This window comes from Barbus barbus (genome assembly GCF_936440315.1).
Source record: "Barbus barbus genome assembly, chromosome: 41".
Classification (NCBI taxonomy): domain Eukaryota; kingdom Metazoa; phylum Chordata; class Actinopteri; order Cypriniformes; family Cyprinidae; genus Barbus; species Barbus barbus.
Window position 1 is genome coordinate 27,611,118 of NC_136719.1, and position 22,284 is coordinate 27,633,401.

Consider the following 22,284-nt stretch of genomic DNA (forward strand, 5'->3'; position numbering starts at 1 on the left):
TGCAATGCAAACCTGCAAGATCGAGCAGTCTTTGCAATGTGGCCTTTGAAGGTCAGCTGGTCATCAAAGATATCACCAAGATTTCTGACCCGAACTTGAATAGGTAATTGTTGATGAATCTAACTGGATGGTGAAATCATGCTGTAGAGTCGGAGTGGCAGGGAAAACAAGAAGGTCAGTCTTTGCCAGGTTGAGCTGTAGGTGATGTTCTTTCATCCATGCTGAGATGTTCTCCAGGCAGCCTAAGATGCGTGCAGCTACCGTTGGATCATCTGGTTGAAATGAGAGATAGAGCTGTGTGTCATCAGCGTAGCAATGGTAGGAGAAGCCATGTGCCTCTATGATGGGACCCATAGTGTATGTGGAGTAGAGGAGGGGTCCAAGAACTGACCCCTGAGGAACCCCAGTGACCAGTTGATGTGCTGTGGATACCTCCCCTCGCCAGGCCACCCTGAAAGACCTACCAGTGAGATTCAAACCAGCGGAGTGGAATCCCAGTGATGCCCAGCGATGAGAGGGTGGACAGGAGGATTGGATGATTGACAGTGTCAAAAGCAACAGATAGATCCAGCAGAATGAGAACTGATGATTCAGTATCTGTTTGCTTTACACACTTCATCCCACTCTCTGCATTGTACTGGTGATGTGCTGCCCGGCCATTGAAACCAATTCATGAAGCTCCTCCATTTAGTCAGATTTTCTTGCTCTTTCAATCACGTAAACTATGTGTTTACATAACATCTCCGTTATCACAAAACCCAGGACAACAAAAACAGCTCCGAACATGGCGTCCTCCATTCACCGGTTTTTGATGTTTGTAAATCCCGGAAATAAAGACATCGCAGTCAGCCGGTTCAGAATTCTTGCTGCCGGTGCGAAAGCAATCAGGATAATTGCTGGCTATAATTACTACCCTGCTGGCTAGTTACTAGAAATAAGTTCATAGAACTATGCGGTGCGAAAGCACCTATTGAAACCCAAGTGTGACCCAATATTTTAGTCTATATAGTGCAGGACAAATGCACGTCATCAAGTCAACACATCTGTTTCTGTAGCGCTTTATACAATACAGAGTATTCCAAAACAGCTCCACAGTAAAAACAGGAAAATAACATAAAATGCATCAATTATGAAACTGACTCGGCTCTAAAGCAGCTCAACAGGAGACAATCATTGTTCAGATCAATACATTTCAATGATTTGATGATCATGCAGTATCCTGAAAACAAGACTACCCCAGTTTCCCACGAGGGTTAGGTGATTGTGTGTGTGTGTGTGTGTTTCAGCATGCTCACCCAGTCACTTTAAGTGTCGCTCGGGAAGGTGCGTCCTCTCATCCAAACGCTGTGATGGACACACAGACTGTGATGATGACAGCGACGAGGAAACATGCGGTGAGTAAAACACACTCACGTGACGTGATGGGTAGCATTATTCCACTCACAAACTTACCTAGTGTTTCCTTTGTGCATCTGTCACTAGGGTGTGTGGAGCGGGACTTATGGGAATGTCCCGGAGACAAAACCTGCATCCATCACAACATGATATGTGATGGCTTTCCTGACTGCAGCCAGCAGGAGGATGAGAATAACTGCTGTGAGTGAACGACACACACACACACACACAGAGTTTAGAGGTGCTGGTGTGTGTACACGCTCATGTGTGTGTGTGTGTGTGTGTGTGTTTGTTTTCAGCTGTGTGTAGCAGTCATGAGATGGAGTGTATCAATCATCAGTGTGTTCACCGCTCACTGTGGTGTGATGGCAGGAGACACTGCTCTGACAGCTCAGACGAGTGGAACTGCGGTAAGAGACTACAGATCTCTAAAAAAATGTATTTAGTTACCACTTGTAGTACACTTGAACCATCTTTCATACACTAGTACACTCACAGTGGTGACTAAATACATTTTTTAAATACAAAGAGAGTATGTTAAAAGTACATTTTAGTTTATATTCATGGTGTCCCAAAATAGCACAGTTGAGAACACTTAGATGATCTAAAGTTTATCTTAAGAAGTACTAAAGAATCATTTTTAGTATTTTTTACAAAATTAGTGCGTGAAAATAAAGCACTACATTATGGAAGTTTTTTCACCTGGGAACTTCTGAAGTAAGGTGACGCAAAGACTGTTTTTCCATAACTTGGCACCGCACAGCATCTTGTTGTTTTCAGAGCATCTTTATCCTATGGTTTCTGCATAGACCTGCGTAAACACTACATGTGCGAATTGGTGGGCGGGGCTAAACAGGCAGTGATGTAGAATTGGTGGGTGGGGCTAAACAGGCAGTGCTGTAAAATCAATGGGCGGGGCTTAACAGGCAGCGATGTAGAATCGGTGGGCAGGGCTAAACAGGCAGCGCTGTAGAAGCAGGCGTTGATATTTTTCTGGGAGGCGGGGTTTATCCACACTATTACATCATAGAGTGGCAGTTTTGGCAGACTGCATTCAATATAAGCTGTTTTTAGGCTAACAAGAAAGTTTTGAATTCTGAAACTTACAGGATGTTTTTATGGTACAATGACCTCTTATATGTCAAAAGATTAAGGGATTTTTGCTTTCTCAGTTCATGACCCCTTTAAATCATGTCAATGTCATCCTGATAATACAGCAGCTGCATATAGACAGAAGTGTATTGTTGGATAAACAGTGCTGGTGAAGATGGTGAGCCATTAGTAAGCGAGGGTGTTGTGTTTGTGTGCAGTGTCTCTGTCTGACGAGGGTTTTGTGGTGGTCCATAAGGCCGGGATGGAGTATCGGGTGTGTGCAGATGGATGGAGCTCAAACCTCAGCAGCGTCGCGTGTACACAGATGGGTTTAGGGTAAGGTCAGTACACACACACACACACACTGTATTCTTAACATGCAGCGCATCAGTAAGCAGCTTTCTGTTACTTTTGTTTCACATGCACACTCTTCAGAAAAACACTGCAGGACACAAGAGCCCTGATCTAATATATTACAAGTCTTAGATATATTACAAGATCTTTCTCTATTTAAATATGTTAATGGTGCTGTTACTGCTGCTGTGATTTGCAGTGAGTTACAAGGGAAATTCTGCCTGACAGTCTCTCCTGTACACACAATATTTACCAGTCAGTTGTTTAAATGACAGGGAGTCGTGTGTGTGTGTGTGTAGGTCTCCTCTCTCTGCAGACGCGGTGCTGGATGTGTCATCTGCTGCGGGACGGAGGCGCTGGCTGCATGTTGACCCAGGCTGGAATCCACAGAACATGTTTCCTCTACAGGCCCTCCTGGAAAAGCGAGGGTGAGTGTGTGTGTGTGTGTGTGTGTGTGTGTGACCTTGTGCGCGTTTGGGAACAAAATTATTAAATCAAATGTTCACATCCATTTATCTACATCTGACCAAACACTTCTTTTAGGGTCATCAAAGTCTAAACATGTTTAGCGTTGTATTATAGGCCTTTGCTTGTGCTGGGGAAAGTTACTTTTAAAAGTAATGCATTACAATATTGCATTACTGCCTAAAAAATGAACTAATGCATTACTTGTTTGCTTTTTTGTTTTAATATTAAAAAGATCTATTTTGGCAAATATAAAAGGTAGGGATGTTCCGAGCCGATTAGGTTTTTTTTTTTTTAACTGATCGTTATTGGCTGTCCTAAGACCGATCCACCAGTGATTCGTCAGCTGTAATGCCGGTGTTGTGTAATAGGTGGTGGTATGCACTTACAACAGTTCACCACCATTAAAAGGAAAAGAAGATGCTCAAATGTGCATGTTTGACGCGCAAGAACAATGAGGTCTTTTCTAGCGCGTCACACACGTTCAAGATTAAGCTTTTAGTGTATTTGATGTGCACTTTGTGTAAGAAATCACTCTACAGTAATTTATTACTATTTATTTTATCTGTCGTTAGATGATCTGAGACATCATTGTCATAATGCGTTGTTATGGGTTGCGTTGTGCTTTGGACTTGACTGATAGACTGGCAGTCTGACTGGCAACTTCATGCTTTCTAACCTTATCTCATCTTTTTAAACTTTGTTGCAATTAATCTGCTTATTTATATGGAAAGGAAGGAAAGGAAAGTATGGTGTCCCAAGTCCGTTAACAATGTTTATCACTGTAACATGTTTATATCTACTAGTGTTTTTATACAGTGTGTGCATATATAGAGAGATAGTGTGTATCTTATTATTGGAAGCAACCTTATACATATATATATATATTAATTGTTATATTGGATATTAATGATGATAGATGCCCCTTTTGACATTTGAGCCCCTGTCACTGAGAAAGTCTCTGCACGACTCTGTTCACATTGGGTTGATTGTAATAACTTTAATGTACTTGAATTGTGCACCATTCACTAGAAAAATACAAGTATCGGATCGGGACTCAGTATCAGCAGATACTCAAGGTTCAATGACTCGGATCGGGTGCACAAAAAACCTGATCGGGACATCCCTAGTAAAAGGCCTTTAAATGGCCTTTTCAAGCAAATGTAAATTCAGGTCTGTACAGTAGAGGGCGTCGCTCAAATAAACCGTTCTGGATTACATGAAGAACAGCACTACTACAGGAGAGCTGTCAGTCAGTACATGGAAAATGGCGTTATTTATTTGAAAAAGTGATTATTATATATAATAAAGAACTAATCAAATTTTGATCGACCAAGCCTTCTCGTCGACTAACGACTATTAATTGACTATCAGGGGGCAGCCATAGGTTGTAAGAGTGTGTTTTACTGCACACACACGACAGCAGCAAAAATACAACACGCTCCATGTTAAATATGTTTGGAAACTCAGTCCATCATACGATACTGATCAACATCATTTACTGTCTGCAGGCAGAGCTGCCCATCTTACAAGAAGATCTCACTGAAGTGCACAAGAGACGGTGTGTATGAGCAACACACACACACACACTTCTGCTAGCCATAAGACACTGTTTAGTCCTTCATTCTCTCTGTTTGTCCTCTGTGTTTCAGAATGTGGCCGTCGGCCCGCTGCCCGGATGGTGAAGAGGATTCTGGGAGGCCGCACGAGTCGCCCAGGCCGATGGCCGTGGCAGTGCTCCCTACAGAGTGAACCCAGCGGACACATCTGCGGCTGTGTGCTCATCGGGAACAAGTGGGCACTAACTGTAGCGCACTGCTTTGAGGGGTGAGAGCACATGCTCACACACACACACACACACACACACATGTTGGTTTTTGTGGTTTATGGGGACTCTCCATAGGTGTAATGGTTTTTATACTGAACAAACTGTGTGTGCTATTGCCCTACACCAACCCTACACCTAAACTTAGCCCTCACAGGAGACTTTGTGCATTTTTAGATTTTCAAAAAAAAACACCATTTAGTATGTTTTTAAGCCTTTTGAATTACGGGGACATAGGCAGTGTCCTCATAAACCACCTTCATATTGTAATACCGCTGTCATACCCATGTCATTATACACATTTGTGTCCTCATAAACCACATAAACATGCACACACACACACATACTCACACACTCACACACTTGAATGGTTTTCTAACCAGCATGAACTGAATTGAATATTGAACTCTGAATATTGTATATACTGAATATAAAGGGTGTTGATGGCGCAGTGGATAAGACACATGCCTTTGGAGAGAGACCTGGGTTCGAATCCACTGTGAGACACCAATGTGTCCCTGAGCAAGACACTTAACCCCTAGTTGCTCCAGAGGCGTGCGACCTCTGACATATATAGCAATTGTAAGTCGCTTTGGATAAAAGCGTCAACTAAATGAATAATGTAATGTATTGTCTTCTGTAAAGCTGCTTTACAGCTGAAAGTTGTGCAATATTAACAAATTATTAGAGCACTTGGCATATTTACAGTGTCATGCGAAAGTATTCATACTCCTTCATTTGACTTTTTTCCCACATCAGTTTACACTCCATGCTTCATAATGGCAAAGCAAAAACAGGTTTTTAACATATTTGCTAATTTATTAAAAATAAAAAACAAGTATTCGTGCCCTTATCTTGTACAGTTGAAATTTAGCTCAGGAGCATTCATATTGCTTACAGATGAGTGAAGTTAACCTGTGGCAAATTCAGTTGATTGGGTATGATCTGGAAAGGCACACATGTCTTAATATAAGGTCTAACAGCTGATAATGCATATCAGAGCAAAAACCAAGCCCTGGGGTCAAAAGAACTGCCTGTAGAGCTCAGAAACAGGTTTGTGTCGATCTGGACTTTATGGTGGTGTAGCCAAACTCAATCCTCTCCTCAGTGAAGACACATGAAAACACACTTAGAATTTACAAGCCAGCACCTAAAGGACCCTCAAACTCTGAGAAACAAGATTCTCTGGTCTGATGAACTCTCTTCAGGCTGTAAAGGTGTTTCAGCTAAGTACTGAGTAAAGGGTATGAATACTTATACAATGCACTTATTTAATATATATATATTTTTTTTTTTACAGTTTTTTCCAACTGCTTACACACGTTTTCAAAACTGTCACCTTTTTTCAAAACTCTACACACAATTCCCAAAACTGCACACAAAAAATACAAAATGCCTCACGTCTCCTTCAAAATGTAACTCTGTATTCAAAATGCCATAAACACATGTCAGAATGAAGCATTTGCAGGAAATGGCAAACACTTCTTTCATAATAGTAAATGTTTGGATATACCATGTAAACACTGTTGTTCTAACTCTAAAGCTCTTTGGTCTTTCATAGGCTTATATCTACATTTCAATACAATGTTCTACAGTGAAAGTAATCTGCTGAGAGGGGTAACAAGTACACCGTAAACACCAATGCAACGTAGAAACAGAAAATATTTATTAGGCCAACATTACTGTTTGGCCTACAGTAGCATACAACAAAACCATAAACATATATAAACCAAAAGGATATTCTTTAGAATACAGTAAAGAACACAATTGTGTGTGTGTGACCTGGTGAATAAGTGTAGCATTTTGATAGGTTGTGTTTGGAAGCAAGTCACTTCCTGTTAGATTTGTGTGTATTGTAAGCAGTTGGAAAAAACTGTAATAAATGTATGAAGTTGTGACAATTCTGTTTTTGCTTTGTCATTATGAAGTATGGAGTGTAGATTGATGTGGAAAAGTAATTTAAAGCAGTTTAACATAAAGCAGCAACATAAAACATGAAAAGAATGAAGGGGTATGAATACTTTCGCAAGGCACTGTAATAAGTTTTTGTTGAATTGGCCATTACAATACCCCTAAAACAAACTATTGCCAGAACTACCTGCGATGGAAGGAATCTGCTGGAACACTGAAAATGATGGACTGGCCCCTCAAGGTCAACCTCAACCCCATCCAGCAAATTTGGGGCGAGTTGGAAAATAAACTGGACAGATCTATTATACATTCAAAAGAAAGCCATTAGCTTGAGTTGCAGAAGGCATGAGATAACATTAGTGTTGAAGTTCTCAGGAAATATATTGACACTATACCAGAGAGATGTGCTGCTGTGATTGCTGCAAAAGGTGGATGTACCAAATATTAAAGTTAAAAACAGTACAACTCACTTCATCTGATATCTGTTGTGCTCCGAGCAACCATCTGCATGTTTCATAAACATTATGAAATTAAATCATGTTTTGGAGGCAAAAAGGTCAATATTTTCAGATCTGTCAGGTGTTCTAATAATTTTGGCCACTACTGTATTTTCCTGTTTATTACTGTGAAGCTGCATTGAATCATTCTGTATTGTATAAAGCGCTGTAGAAATAACTGTGGCTTGACGAGAATGGCGTGTTTTATGCGTGTGCAGGCGTGAGAGTGCAGACGTGTGGAAAGTGGTTCTTGGCATCAATAATCTGGATCATCCGTCTCCATACATGCAAACGCGGCGTGTCAAAAGCATCGTCGTCCATTCGCGCTACAACCGGGCCGTGGTGGACTACGACATCAGCGTGCTGGAGCTGGAGACCGAAGTGGAGGTGACCAGTTACGTGCGTCCCGTCTGTCTGCCCGGCCGCGGTCAGCTGCCCAAAGCTGACCAGTACTGCCACATCACGGGCTGGGGACATGTGGGGAACAGAAGTGAGCGGAGCACACACACTAACACACACACACACACACACATTTGTTTTTCTGAAAAATGGGGACATCCCATAGGCGTAATGGTTTTTATACTGTACAAACTGTATGTGCTATTGCCCTACACCTACCCTACACCTAAACTTACCCCTCACAGGAGACCATTTTTTCTAAAAAAAAAAAACTCACTCTGTATGATTTATAAGTGTTTGAAAAGTGGGGACATGGGTCAATGTCCTGAAAAGTCACCTTCTCCTTATAATACCTGTCATACCTGTGTCATTATACACATTTATGTCCTCATTTGTCACAAACACATGTACGCACACACACTCACACATGCACACACACACGTACTTGTAATTTGATTGTTACATTTTTTAATTAGTGCTGTCAAACGATTAATCACAATTAATTGCATCCAAAATAAGTTTTAGTTTACATAATATATGTGTGTGTGCTGTGTATATTTATTATGTATATATAAATACACACACATGCATGTATACTGTATATTTAAGAAAAAAATATATATTTTAAATATATTTATATATAATTATATATATATTATAATTACACTTTTTTAGTAAGTGTTTTATTTTGATTGGTGTTATTTTAAAAGTATTTATTTTAAATATTAGCTTTTCATTAAACTCACGAACCCCAGTTTGGTAAACTTTGACGTAATGTTTAATGCACTTCATGTTGTTAATAATGAATGGAGTATATTTTCTTATTCTTTGTATTTTTATATCAATACGGTGCATGATTACCCTATTTAGATCAGTGTGATAAACGAGTTTGGTCAAAAGTAATCTAAACGTAATCTGATTATATTACCTAAAATGTGTAATGTAATGGATTACGTTACTAACTACAATTCTTGTCATGTAATTTGGAGTCAGTACCAGACTACAATTTGTTAGGAATCTACCCAGCTCTGCTGACGGATGTGTTTGTTGAAGAGTGAGTCTGTCCTACTAGATCAGACTGAAGCTGCCATGTGTTGCCACGAGAGGGCAGAGAAGACCAGCGGAAATATTGTGCTGCTCTACAAAGCTTCAGCGCTGTCATTGTTACAGACAATGCTGCATCTGCTCTTCTGTTGTGACCACTTCAATCCAAAATAATTGAAGTATCAGATTGGTACCAAAGTACAGCACTAAACTGACACTTCACTTTCATGTCTGATCACAGTAGTCAGCGCGTGTGTGTGTGTGTGTGTGTGTGTGTCTTCTCCTGCAGTGCCGTTTAAGCTCCAGGAGGGAGAGGTGCGGATCATCTCAGTCTCTCGGTGTCAGTCTTACTTCGACATGAAGACCATCACATCACGCATGCTCTGTGCTGGATATGAGGCGGGAACCATCGACTCGTGCATGGTGAGTGTGTGTGTGTGTCTGGTTCTACCTTTTATAATTAGAACAGATAGCATTAGAACATTACAATCTAACATTGCTCTTTAAAGCGTTAACAATCACTAAACTAAAAGTTAAAATCACTAAATTAAAACTACATTTTAACTGCTGTAAGAAACGCACATTAACTCATCGGAACTTAGTAATTAGGACTGTATTAGCTTACATTTTATTTACCCATTACAATAGCCCCTTTACAGTTAATGATATCATAAAATGCATATTTAACTATATTTTATAAATATTGCTCTCCTATTTTAGCGCGCATCCACAGCAGCGCTCGTCCACTCAAGCCCACTCCTGACAGCAAAATAGATATATTTGAATGACTTTCTAACATTTACAGATGAAAAACATACCTGTGACGTATCAGTTCTGCACTGAGGAAAACACAACATCTCAAATACATTAAACAGCACAGATATATTGACTGTTTGCCATGCTGGATCGATCTGATCCATGATCGACATTAAGGTCTGCTTAAGAATAAAGTCAGGTTTTGGACTTTAATCCTCGCTTTTCCTCAGGTCTTCGTGGTGTTGTGATTCGTCATATTCACACAGCAGCGGTGATGAGAGAACGCGCTTGAGACACAGTTTCGAGAGGAGAAATCAGTCGCAGAGTATTAGTCACTAAATAATAAAAGTATAGTGCATCCACTAGTAATTATATATAAATAAATCGTTTTTTACCAATGCAAATATGTTAGAAACGATGCATCGCAATACAAATGCCAACTTGTAGCTGATGCACACTTTTTAAACCGATCGCATCGCATCGTTCACTTTTTTTGCCGATGCACCGAGTGAATCGGAGGATCTTCCCATCCCTAGTGTGCATGTGTCAAGTCAAGTCACCTTTATTTATATAGCGCTTTTAACAATACAGATTGTGTTAAAGCAGCTTTATAGTATTAACCTGTTAACCTTCACCCCCCATCTGGGGCCTCGCAGGTGAAAATAACATAAATACCTAACCTAAATTAGAATGGTAACATTTCCTGACAAAGTGTGGAAATAGTGTGTCAGTAGTGAAGTGAAGTGAAGTGACATTCAGCCAAGTATGGTGACCCATACTCGGAATTCGTGCTCTGCATTTAACCCATCCAAAGTGCACACACACAGCAGTGAACACACACACACACACACACCGTGAACACACACCCGGAGCAGTGGGCAGCCATTTTATGCTGCAGCGCCCGGGGAGCAGTTGGGGGTTCGGTGCCTTGCTCAAGGGCACCTCAGTTGTGGTATTGAGGGTGGAGAGAGCGCTGGACATTCACTCCCCCCACCTACAATTCCTGCCGGCCGGAGACTCGAACCCGCAACCTTTGGATTACAAGGCCAACTCTCTATCCATTAGGCCACGACTTCCCCAGACTTCCCCAGTAATGCAGAAGGACAATAGTAAACACTCGATTTTCAGTTAGAGGCAGTTCGTGACTGAATTCAGTGATGTCATCATCCAGCTCAGTTCAGTTTAAATAGTATCTGTACAATCAAGTCGACAATATCGCTGGAAATGAAGTGTCCCCAACTAAGCAAGCCAGAGGAACAAAAACTCCATCGGGGACAGAATGGAGAAAAAAACCTTGGGAGAAACCAGGCTCAGTCGGGGTCAGTTCTCCTTTGGTCAGACGAACCAGCAGATTGTGCAAAGGACTCATCTGGTTCCTGTGGTCTTGTCCCGATGGCCGTCTTGGAGACAGGGTCTTCACTGGGGATCAGTCTCTGGGGCTCATCTAGGTGTCCTGGCTGTAGAGGTCATAGGTGCTGATCCACCATCTGATCTGGATACAGTCTGGATCTAGGTGGCTACGGTGACCTCGGAATAAGAAAGAAACAGACTAATATTAGCATAGATGCCATTCTTCTAACAATGTAACAAGTACATCAGGTGTTTTGGGAAGTGTTCCCGGTTCCGGTTGACCTAATTAATGCAGCCTAACAATCCTTTAACGGATCTGAATTATAGAAATGTGATAGTGTATTATGTGTAAGCCAGGTTAAAGAGATGGGTCTTTAATCTAGATTTAAACTGACAGTGTGTCTGCTTCCCGAACAGTGTTAGGTAGATTGTTCCAGAGTTTGGGTACTAAATAGGAAAAGGATCTGCCGCCCGCAGTTGATTTTGATATTCTATTCGATAAGAGCTCGCTCAAGTACTGCAGTGTCAAGTAAGAGGTGCCGAACCATTCAGGGCTTTTATAAGTAAGTAGCAAGATCTTAAAATGTATACGATGTTTAATAGGGAGCCAGTGCAGTGTTGACAGAACCGGGCTAAAGTGGTCATACTTCCTGGTTCTAGTAAGAACTCTAGCTGCTGCATTTTGAACCAGCTGGAGTTTGTTTATTAAACGTGCAGAGCAACCACCCTATAAAACATTACAATAATCTAGCCTCGAGGTCATGAATGCATTAATTAATATTTCTGCATTTGACATTGACAGCATAGGTCGTAATTTAGATATATTTTTGAGATGGAAAAATTCAGTTTTACAAATGCAAGAAATGCGGTTTTCAAAGGATAGATTGTTATCAAAAAGTACGCCTAGGTTCCTATCTAATGACGAAGAATTGACAGAGCAGTCATCAAGTATTAGACAGTGATCTAGTAACATTTAACATTTACATTTATTCGTTTAGCTGACGCTTTTATCCAAAGCGACTTACAATTGCTATATATGTCAGAGGTCGCACGCCTCTGGAGCAACTAGGGGTTAAGTGTCTTGCTCAGGGACACATTGGTGTCTCACAGTGGATTCGAACCCGGGTCTCTCACACCAAAGGCATGTGTCTTATCCACTGCGCCATCACCACCCCATGCGAGTCAAGTCTGCTTTATTGTCAATTCCTCCACATGTACGGCACATACATACAGAGAATTGAAATTGCGTTACTCTCAGACCCTTGGTGCATACAGTTAACATTTAAGACACTGACAGTAGACGTTCAAATACGGATAAATACAGTTTAAACATATGTACATACAACTATACAGATATACAAATGAGGACATTTGTAGAAAAATAAAGAAAGAGATAAAGTGGCATAAGGCAGATGGCAGATAGAGTGCAAACCAGTTAAATAAAACAAAACTGTGCAGATATATGTTTATATGTATAGAGTGAATATATATAGTGCAAGAGGAGCTTATCAGTCTGAGGACATTTTAGAAAAATAAAAAAGGAGATAAATAAAGTGGCATAAGGCACATGGCAGATAGAGTGCAAACCAGTTAAATAAAACAAAACTGTGCAGATATATGTGTAGTGCAAGAAGAGCTTATCAGTCTGTTAAAGTGACAAAAGAACAGTCTCTTTATCAGACTATCCGAAGAGGTAGTTTGCAGTCAATGCTGGATGAGGTAGTTATCAGTCCAATGCTGCACAAGTGACAGGTGCTGGTCACAGTTTTTAAGGGGGTGGGTGGGGGTCAAGGTATCAGTGTTCAGTGTTGCATGGGGTAAAAGAGGGGAGGGGGGGCAAGGATGGGAGGGAGTTCAGCTTCCTGACAGCCTGATGTATGAAGCTGTCCTTCAGTCTGCTGGTCCTCGCCTGGAGACTCCGCAGTCTCCTCCCTGATGGCAGCAGACTGAAGAAGCTGTGTGTCGGGTGGGTGGGATCGCCTGCAATGCGGAGGGCTCTGCGGGTGAGACGGGTGCTGTAAATGTCCTGGAGGGAGGGGAGAGAGACACCAACGATCTTCTCAGCTTCTCTCACTATGCGTTGAAGAGACTTGCGGCAGGATGCGTTGCAAGCGCCATACCACAGTGATGCAGCTAGTTAGGATGCTCTCGATGGTGCCTCTGTAGAAGGTGCACATGATGGGGGGCTCTGGCTCTTCTCAATTTGCGCAGGAAGTAGAGATGCTGCTGTGCTTTCTTGGCCAGTGCTACAGTGTTGTTAGTCCAGGAGAGGTCCTCTGTGATGTGCACACCCAGGAACTTGGTGCTGCTCACTCTCTCCACAGTCGCACCGTTGATGGTCAGAGGGGCATGCTGAGTGTGTACTCTCCTGAAGTCAACAACAATCTCCTTCGTCTTCTTCACATTCAGAGAGAGATTGTTGTCACTGCACCACCCGGCCAGGCAGCTCACGTCGCTCCTGTAATTTGTCTCATCTCTGTTGCTAATGAGACCCACCACAGTCGTGTCATCCGCAAACTTAATGAAGAGGTTGGAGTTGTGTGACGGTGTGCAGTCGTGGGTCAGCAGAGTGAAGAGGAGGGGGCTCAGCACACATCCTTGGGGGGGCCCCAGTGTTCAGTGTGATGGTGCTGGATGTGTTAATGCCGACCCGTACTGCCTGAGGTCTCCCGGTCAGGAAGTCCAGCCATCAACCTGTCCATACATACACAACATGCATACAATATGACAAGGGGGTAGACAGGAAGACAGGGGATTGAGGAAGAAATACAGCATGATAACATAAGGAAAGGGGGGAGAAAAAAATAACCCCCAAACTATGCTCCTTTGGGAGTACAGTGTGAGAACAGGAAAAACACCCCAGCAACAAAAGCACATAATACAACATAGACACACAACTTTGCAACAGGGGAATTAATCCAGCTCCGGCAAGCAGCCATCCGGTCCTGCAGCCATTCTCTGCGCTGGTCACAGACCCGCTTGTCAGACTGGCGGTACAAAGCGGCGAAGGCGATGGATCGGGGGTGGGGAGGTGAATGCATATCTGTATATATGTGCGTATGTGTGTGTGTATGTATGTAGAGTTTGTGTATTTGTAGGCCTGGAGAGCCGCCACGCTGGCATTCATATCAAGTTGTCTCAGTCCGCAGATTGCAAGTTGCCATGGAGACAGCCTTGATCAGGACCCAGACAGAGACAACAATCAACAGGTGTCTGTGGAAGGGGGGAAGAACGCAAGAGCGTCTCACTTCAGTGCTCTTCCCGGGGTTGTTTTCCCAACAGCGACCTTGTCCGAGGCCCGCGCTGGTGTGGGGGAGCCGAAAAGAAGATAAGATTGCGATTGTTTGGTCTTGCGAGTAGTCGCATTCCAATTTCATGGCTACTCTCTTTGTCCATTCTGGTCTCCAAATCCATCAATTTTCCTTTAAATCCGTGAGCTTCTGATGGTATCCATATTGCGGTTAATAGTCTCAGTCTCAGTGCTGACCGCTCTGCCCACTGCTTCAATCATTACGGGCAGCCTTGTGAAGCTTTTGACAGCTGTTTCCGTTTCCTGAATTCTTCGATAACCCAGGGCAAAGCCTAATCCAATCAGCAGAAGACTCCTCTCCTCTCCCACTCCTTTCCCATGCGTCCATCGTGTAGCCAGCTGTGAACGTTCCACCAGGGCAATCAGGTTCGCCCGAACCCAAACTTCTCATCGAGAAGATGGTGTCAATTGCGTTGAGAGACCAATTGATCAAATCCATGATCTTTCAGTTTGGAGAGCAGTGCAGAGAGAGTCTCTCAAGTATTAGACAATAGACGAGACGAGACGGGAGAGCAAAGCAGGGAAGGTAAGGGGAGGAGAGGGAGAGAAAAATGCGTCCGCCTTCGTTGAGAGCCAAGTAAGAAAGTGTGAGGGCTGGATGGAGGGCAGTGGCGATGGCATCATCGGTCGAGCGGTTGGACCTATATGCAAACTGGAAGGGGTCCAGGGAGGTGGGGAGGACAGACTTGATGTGGTGCATGACTAGCCGTTCGAAGCACTTCATGAGAATAGGAGTGAGTGCTATTGGACGGTAGTCATTGAAGCAGGATGGAGATGACTTCTTCGGGACTGGAATGACAGTGGTAGTTTTGAAGCATTTGGGGACAACGGCCTGATTTAGCGAGATGTTGAAGATGCAAACATCAGTGAGTTCCACTGCACAGTCTCTCAGTACACGCCCAGGAATGTTGTCAGGACTCGGAGCTTTGCGTGCATTGATCCTGCTGAGGGATCTCCTCACACTGTCCGGGGACAGCGTCATCATCTGATCGCCGGGAGGAGGTGGAGTCTTCTGTGCAGTGGTGCTGTTTTGTGCCTCAAAGCGAGCAAAGAAGGCATTCAGCTCGTTCAGCAGGGGGATGGTGCTGTCACAGGTCTGTGGTGGGGGCTTGTAGACGTGATGGTCTGTATCCCCTGCCACAGGCTCCGAGTGTCTCTGCTGTCACTGAAACGATGAGCTATCCTGCTGGGGTACTGTCTCTTGGCCTCTCTGATGCCGCGAGAAAGGTTGGCCCTAGCTGTCTTCATGCCCTCCTCATCTCCAGCTCTAAAGGCAGCGTTCCGAGTCTTCAGAAGTCTGTAGACCTCCCCTGTCATCCACGGCTTCTGGTTGCCCCTGACAGTGATGGACTTTGTGACCGTTACATCATCAATGCACTTGGTGATGTAGGCAGTGACAGTCTCTGAGTACTCTTGGAGGTCTGTAGTGTTGTTGTATGTGGCAGCCTGTTTAAACATATTCCAGTCAGTGGTGTCAAAACAGTCTTGAAGTGCCTCTGACGACCCTTCCGGCCACACTTGTATCTGTTTGTGTATTGGTTTGATGGCTTTAACGAGCGGTCTGTATGCAGGCATTAGCATGACAGTGATGTAGTCTGAGGCTCCGAGGTGGGGGAGGGCCTTGTAAGCTCCTCTCTGGGTGGTGTAAACAAAGTCCAGAGTATTTTTTCCCCTTGTTGGAAAGTCTATGTGTTGGTGTATTTTTGGGAACACACTCTTTAAGTCTTCGTGGTTGAAATCCCCAGCCAAGATGAGAAAAGCATATGGGTGGGCTGTCTGCTGCTCACTGGTGTGCTGGTACAGATCATTTAGTGCCTCACTCCTGTTGTTGTTGTTGGAGCTGGGAGGGATGTATACAGCAACGAGCAGTATGGTTGTATATTCCCTCGGTAGATAGAACGGCCGGCACTTAATAATCATAAACTCCACTAAGGGTGAGCAGTGTTTGCAGACCACAACAGCGTCGCGGCACCATGCATCATTGATGTAAACACAGAGCCCGCCGCCACGGATCTTACCTCCCTCGACGAGAGCTCTGTCAGCTCGATAGCATGTTAGCTGGTCGAGCTGTATGGCGCAGTCCGGTACGCTGTTGTTAAGACATGTTTCCGTAAACACAAAAACACAACAGTCTCTTACAGTCCTCTGAGTAGAGCGAAGTAGTCGGATGTAGTCCAGTTTATTGTCCAAAGAGTGTACGTTCGCCAGTACGATGGTGGGGATAGCTGACTATCCTTGTGCCAGCCTAGCTCGTATACCTCCGCGCTTACCCCTCTTCTGCTTCCTCCCACACCGCTTGTAGCGCCTTCGCTGTGGGCGAGATGCAGTAGTGGGGGTCGGTGATGGTGTAGGCTTTCGGAGCAGACCGAGGTCCCGCAGCTCTTCGGCGTGCGCTGAGTTTAACTCTAAAAATGTGATTCTGCCGACATCGAGCAGAAACTCACGACTGTATGCGCGCTTAAAGACAGGTAGATGTGACGAAGATGTACAAAAACATTGCGACTTACAAGACAAAAAACACGAAAACACCGTTCTGTCGGGAGAGAGAGAAGCCGCTGCGTCTGTGCGCGCCGCCATGTTTCGTTTCATTGTCCAATAATCTAGGTCCAATAATTAACACCTCTGTTTTTTTCAGAATTTAGCAGTAAGAAATTACTCGCCATTCAGTTTTTTATATTAACTATGCATTCCGTGAGTTTTGCAAATTGGCAAGTTTCATCAGGCCGCGAAGAAATATAGAGCTGAGTATCATCAGCATAACAGTGAAAGCTAACACCATGTTTCCTAATGATATCTCCCTAGGGTAACATGTAAAGCGTGAAAAGTAACGGTCCTAGTACTGAGCCTTGAGGTACTCCATACTGCACTTGTGATCGATATGATACCTCTTCATTTACTGCTACGAATTGATGGCGGTCAGATAAGTACAATTTGAACCATGCCAGTGCACTTCCTCTAATGCCAACAAAGTTTTCTAGTCTGTGTGTGTGTGTGTGTGTGTGTGTGTGTTTGTGTCTGCTCACGTGACAATCATGAGTGTGTGTGTGTCAAGTCGAGTGTGTGTGTGTGTAAGTAAAGTCGAGTGGGAGTGTGTGTGTGTGTGTGTGTGTGTGTGCACGAGTGTGTGTGCGTGTTTTTGTGACAATTTTTTGTGACAAAATTTGTATAATGACACCGGGATGACAGGTATTAAAAGGTGAAGGTGATGGGGAGGACATTACCCCATGTCCACACTTTTCAAAACTCTTATAAATCATACAGAGTGAGTTTTTTGGGGGAAAGTAGAAATGCACAGTCTCCTGTGAGGGCTAAGTTTATGTGTAGGGCAATAGTACATACAGTTTGTACTGTATAAAAACCATTATGCCAATGGAGAGTCCCCACAATTCACAAAAACAAACGTGTGTTTGTGTTTGTGCTCACGTGCCATCATGAGTGTGCGTGTGTGTTTCTCCAGGGTGATAGCGGCGGTCCGCTGGTCTGTGAGGAGGACGACGGCCGCTGGTCTCTGTACGGTTTGACCTCTTGGGGGTCAGTGTGTTTCTCTAAGGTCCTGGGCCCCGGCGTCTACGCCAATGTGACGCACTTCACTGAGTGGATCGAGAGACAGATATACCTGCGCACGTTTAACCTGCTGTAGGTGAACACACACACCCACACACACTCATAACCACTCACTCACTCACTCACTCACTGACTCACTCACTCACACACACACGCACTCACTCTTGCACACACACAAACATTTTTGTTGCACACACACTCACACACAAACATTCTTGTTGCACACACACTCACACTCGCATACATACACACTCACTCTTGCACACACACTTGTACACACACTCACAGCTGGAAATGAACTGCGCTTGAACAAGGACAAGAAGACGTCTGTGAACCTGCTACACTGATCATTCCAAAAAGAGACGGTGTGTGTGTGTCAGTTGTTTTGGGCATATGACAAGCGTCCATCACATGTCCTGGTGTCTCTGTGGCAGTAGCGTCTCAAGCTCTCCAGGGGGCGGTGGTGTTTCCTTCATATTGGTCACAGCAGATGTGTTCATTATCAGACAGCTGCTGTAAACATGTGGACAGTGACACTAACCTGTTCAACGAGATTCTCTTTAGACTCTTGCTCCTCCATGACAGTAGCTAAGCTGAAATATAAACGCACTGTTTGCCTTAATGCCAGCTAAATCAGCCCTTATAGATTCCAGCTGCATTACATATAGAGTTCTGACTCGTTTCAGAACAAAACAATGCAAGAAACCAAGCTTCTGTAGCGCTCACAAACTTCAGAAACAGAGAATCACTTGTTAATTTACTCACTTATAAACACCACTGAAACAGACACGTGTGAGTGTGTGTGTGTGTGTTAAAAGCGGATAAGAACTGTTTCACACTTCCTGCATCTGCAGCACATCAGCAAAACAACAGCGATCATCAGTAGATGTTCACTTGCACTGTTTTTGTAGGTGCACTGATTTCTGAGTTTCTGCATTTATATACAGCCATAATAAATAACCTTGATTGACATAAAAACCAATTTACACGAGGAGGGGAATCAGATGAACTCCGTGACATGTCAATAATCTACCCAGAATTCAAAGCGCAGCTGTAAAGTGAGCTCTGTATGTGTGTCACAGTAAATGTCTAGTGTTTTGACTCTGGTGTGAGGATTTGTGCTGATAAACGTATCGCCGCTCGTGCTGCAGGTATGTAATGGTGAAACAGGCTTAACTATTTCACACCAGCTCAAAGGGCTCCTGCTGCTCGCCTTAGTCTCCTCTCTGCGTTCTCTCTGTTGCTATTGGTTGGTTCTGTAAATGGGCGGGACCTTCGAAACCTCTCAACCAATGATATTCTCTGATGGTTTGTGTTGTTGATGCCGTCGGTGTGTTTCTGGGATTCTCAGTGTTAATCGTGTTAGTGCTTTAGTAATATTGTGCTTCGTATGACTGTCACGAGCTTCTGCCTTTAATGCAACATTCCATCTGTTTTCATTTTTTAAAGAATATTTTCCTGCTGATTTTGTGCACATAAATCAGTAAATCTGAACTCTGATGTACTATGTTTTTAATGCTCTGTAAATACAGTTCACATTTGTGTAAAAATGCGCATTAAAGATTTCTATCCATTATGTTCACTGGTTGCTTTAGTGATTTGTTGTTCCATCTGTAATCTGAGTCTGTCCTCCTGTTTCTGGCTTTACTCTGAGATTTGGTCCACATCACACAAACTTTATTCTTACATATCTCTCTATATAAATATTTTTATGGTAAAAAGAAAAGAAAAGAAAAGTAGTTGTTTAATGGCAGCATTTGAAGACCAAATTTAGAGCAGTTTTTTTTTCAAATAAGATGTATTTCATTTATATATATATATATATATATATATATACTTGTGTGTGTGTGTGTATATATATATATATATATATATATATATATATATATATATATATATATATATATATATATATATAACACACACATACAGTGTCGTTGGGAACGCATTACAAGAAATGCAAGTAACGTAATCAAATTACTTTTTTTAAGTAACTAGTAAAGTAATGCATTACCGTATTTTCCGCACTATAAGGCGCACCGGATTATAAAGCGCACCTTCAATGAATGGCCTATTTTAGAACTGTTTTCATATATAGGGCGCACCGGATTATAAGGCGCATAGAATAGAAGATACTGCAGTCAAACGTTTGACTGGGTTTGCGTTATGCATCCACTAGATGGAGCTGTGCTAAAGGGAATGTCAACAAAACAGTCAGATAAAGTAAAACTTTATTAAGCGTTTTGACAACTCCGTTCACTCCCATGGTAACGTTGTTCAAACATTGATGTGCATATTAACAATAACGATTAACGATCACACCGGTGTGATTAGAACCTTCAGTGAGTCACGTCATCAACTGCGGAATTCAAATCTGCCGAGCGCTTGTCATATTATCACAAATATTCAGTGTTTTCAACCATATAATGCTTATTTTAGGTTTCAGACATTTAAAAACACATAAGTACTAGCAAACCCATACATTTATAGTTTGTAAAATACACGCTGATGTCTATGGAAGCAGCAATAATGATCGTTACAAATATAATCTGACAACATGTTTTATTGATATCATATACAGATTGTGTAGATAACTTTAAAGTTTACTCTGCTCTTCTCCCAGTTTAACCGGAGACTTACTTTAAGGTTTTTCGGGAATAGAGGATGAATTTACATGGTCTTATTCCCACAGCTCGGATTCAGCACGAACAAACATGGCGGTCCATGTGTCATACAGCGCTATTGTTGCTGCGGTGTGTCACATGACAAGCACGACGCGTCGCCATGGAAACAATAAGGCTATACATTCGAAAATAACGGTCGCCTGAAAAAAAACTCACGCTGGGGGCTCAGCTAGAATATTTTAAACTCACGTGTGAAAAGGACATATAAGGCGCTCCGGATTATAAGGCGCACTGTCGTTTTTTGAGAAAATTAAAGGCTTTTAAGTGCGCCTTATAGTGCGGAAAATACGGTACTTTTTAATATAGAAAGAAATAATTAACTCCAGTTCCTGTGTTTCTGATGTATTGAGTGACAGCTCTGGTGTTGAGAGAAATCAGGAGTAAGTGCAGAGTGTTGTGTGTGAACATGATCTTACTGTAGTTCTAGACTAAATATCTACATGATCTTACTGTAGTTCTAGACTAAATATCTACATGATCTTACTGTAGTTCTAGACTAAATATCTACATGATCTTACTGTAGTTCTAGACTAAATATCTACATGATCTTACTGTAGTTCTAGACTAAATATCAACATGATCTTACTGTAGTTCTAGACTAAATATCAACATGATCTTACTGTAGTTCCAGACTAAATATCAACATGATCTTACTGTAGTTCCAGACTAAATATCTACATGATCTTACTGTAGTTCTAGACTAAATATCTACATGATCTTACTGTAGTTCTAGACTAAATATCTACATGATCTTACTGTAGTTCTAGACTAAATATCTACATGATCTTACTGTAGTTCTAGACTAAATATCAACATGATCTTACTGTAGTTCTAGACTAAATATCAACATGATCTTACTGTAGTTCCAGACTAAATATCTACATGATCTTACTGTAGTTCTAGACTAAATATCTACATGATCTTACTGTAGTTCTAGACTAAATATCTACATGATCTTACTGTAGTTCTAGACTAAATATCAACATGATCTTACTGTAGTTCTAGACTAAATATCTACATGATCTTACTGTAGTTCTAGACTAAATATCTACATGATCTTACTGTAGTTCTAGACTAAATATCAACATGATCTTACTGTAGTTCTAGACTAAATATCTACATGATCTTACTGTAGTTCTAGACTAAATATCAACATGATCTTACTGTAGTTCTAGACTAAATATCTACATGATCTTACTGTAGTTCTAGACTAAATATCTACATGATCTTACTGTAGTTCTAGACTAAATATCAACATGATCTTACTGTAGTTCTAGACTAAATATCAACATGATCTTACTGTAGTTCTAGACTAAATATCAACATGTATTTACTCATCTCACCTGCACTAAAACACATTCAGTGTTCCTCAAAATAAATTAAAAACTGTGAAATGCAAACTCAGAATACTCAGACATAGTCACTACTTGTAAACTACTATATTAGCTTATCAGTGGTGACTGAGTATTCTTAGTTAGGATTATACTACTATAGTATAGTTGTATAGGGTTATACTACCCTGGACTAAACCTAAAATAGAAACTTTATTTTTTCTGTAAAGGTGTGTGTGTGTGTGTGTGTGTGTGTGTGTGTGTGAGAGTGTGTAGGCTATATACAGTCAAACCAAAATGTATTCAG

At 42.2% G+C, this 22,284-nt stretch overlaps 1 protein-coding gene across 7 annotated transcripts in view; it reads left to right on the forward strand.

Annotated features, from left to right (window-relative positions):
- The window catches only part of LOC306860733 (atrial natriuretic peptide-converting enzyme-like), a 64,654-nt gene extending 44,976 nt beyond the window's left edge, over positions 1 to 19,678 (forward strand). For all 7 annotated transcript variants that reach the window (XM_079402593.1, XM_079402598.1, XM_079402596.1 and 4 more), the window contains exons 14-23: positions 1,287 to 1,394; positions 1,483 to 1,596; positions 1,695 to 1,805; positions 2,706 to 2,823; positions 3,141 to 3,269; positions 4,818 to 4,867; positions 4,959 to 5,133; positions 7,758 to 8,029; positions 9,272 to 9,405; positions 17,856 to 19,678. In XM_079402593.1, the coding sequence (XP_079258719.1) occupies positions 1,287 to 1,394; positions 1,483 to 1,596; positions 1,695 to 1,805; positions 2,706 to 2,823; positions 3,141 to 3,269; positions 4,818 to 4,867; positions 4,959 to 5,133; positions 7,758 to 8,029; positions 9,272 to 9,405; positions 17,856 to 18,038 (1,394 nt within the window). In that variant the 3' untranslated portion in view covers positions 18,039 to 19,678. The remainder of the gene's footprint in view (positions 1 to 1,286; positions 1,395 to 1,482; positions 1,597 to 1,694; positions 1,806 to 2,705; positions 2,824 to 3,140; positions 3,270 to 4,817; positions 4,868 to 4,958; positions 5,134 to 7,757; positions 8,030 to 9,271; positions 9,406 to 17,855) is intronic.
- Positions 19,679 to 22,284: the final 2,606 nt, after the last annotated feature.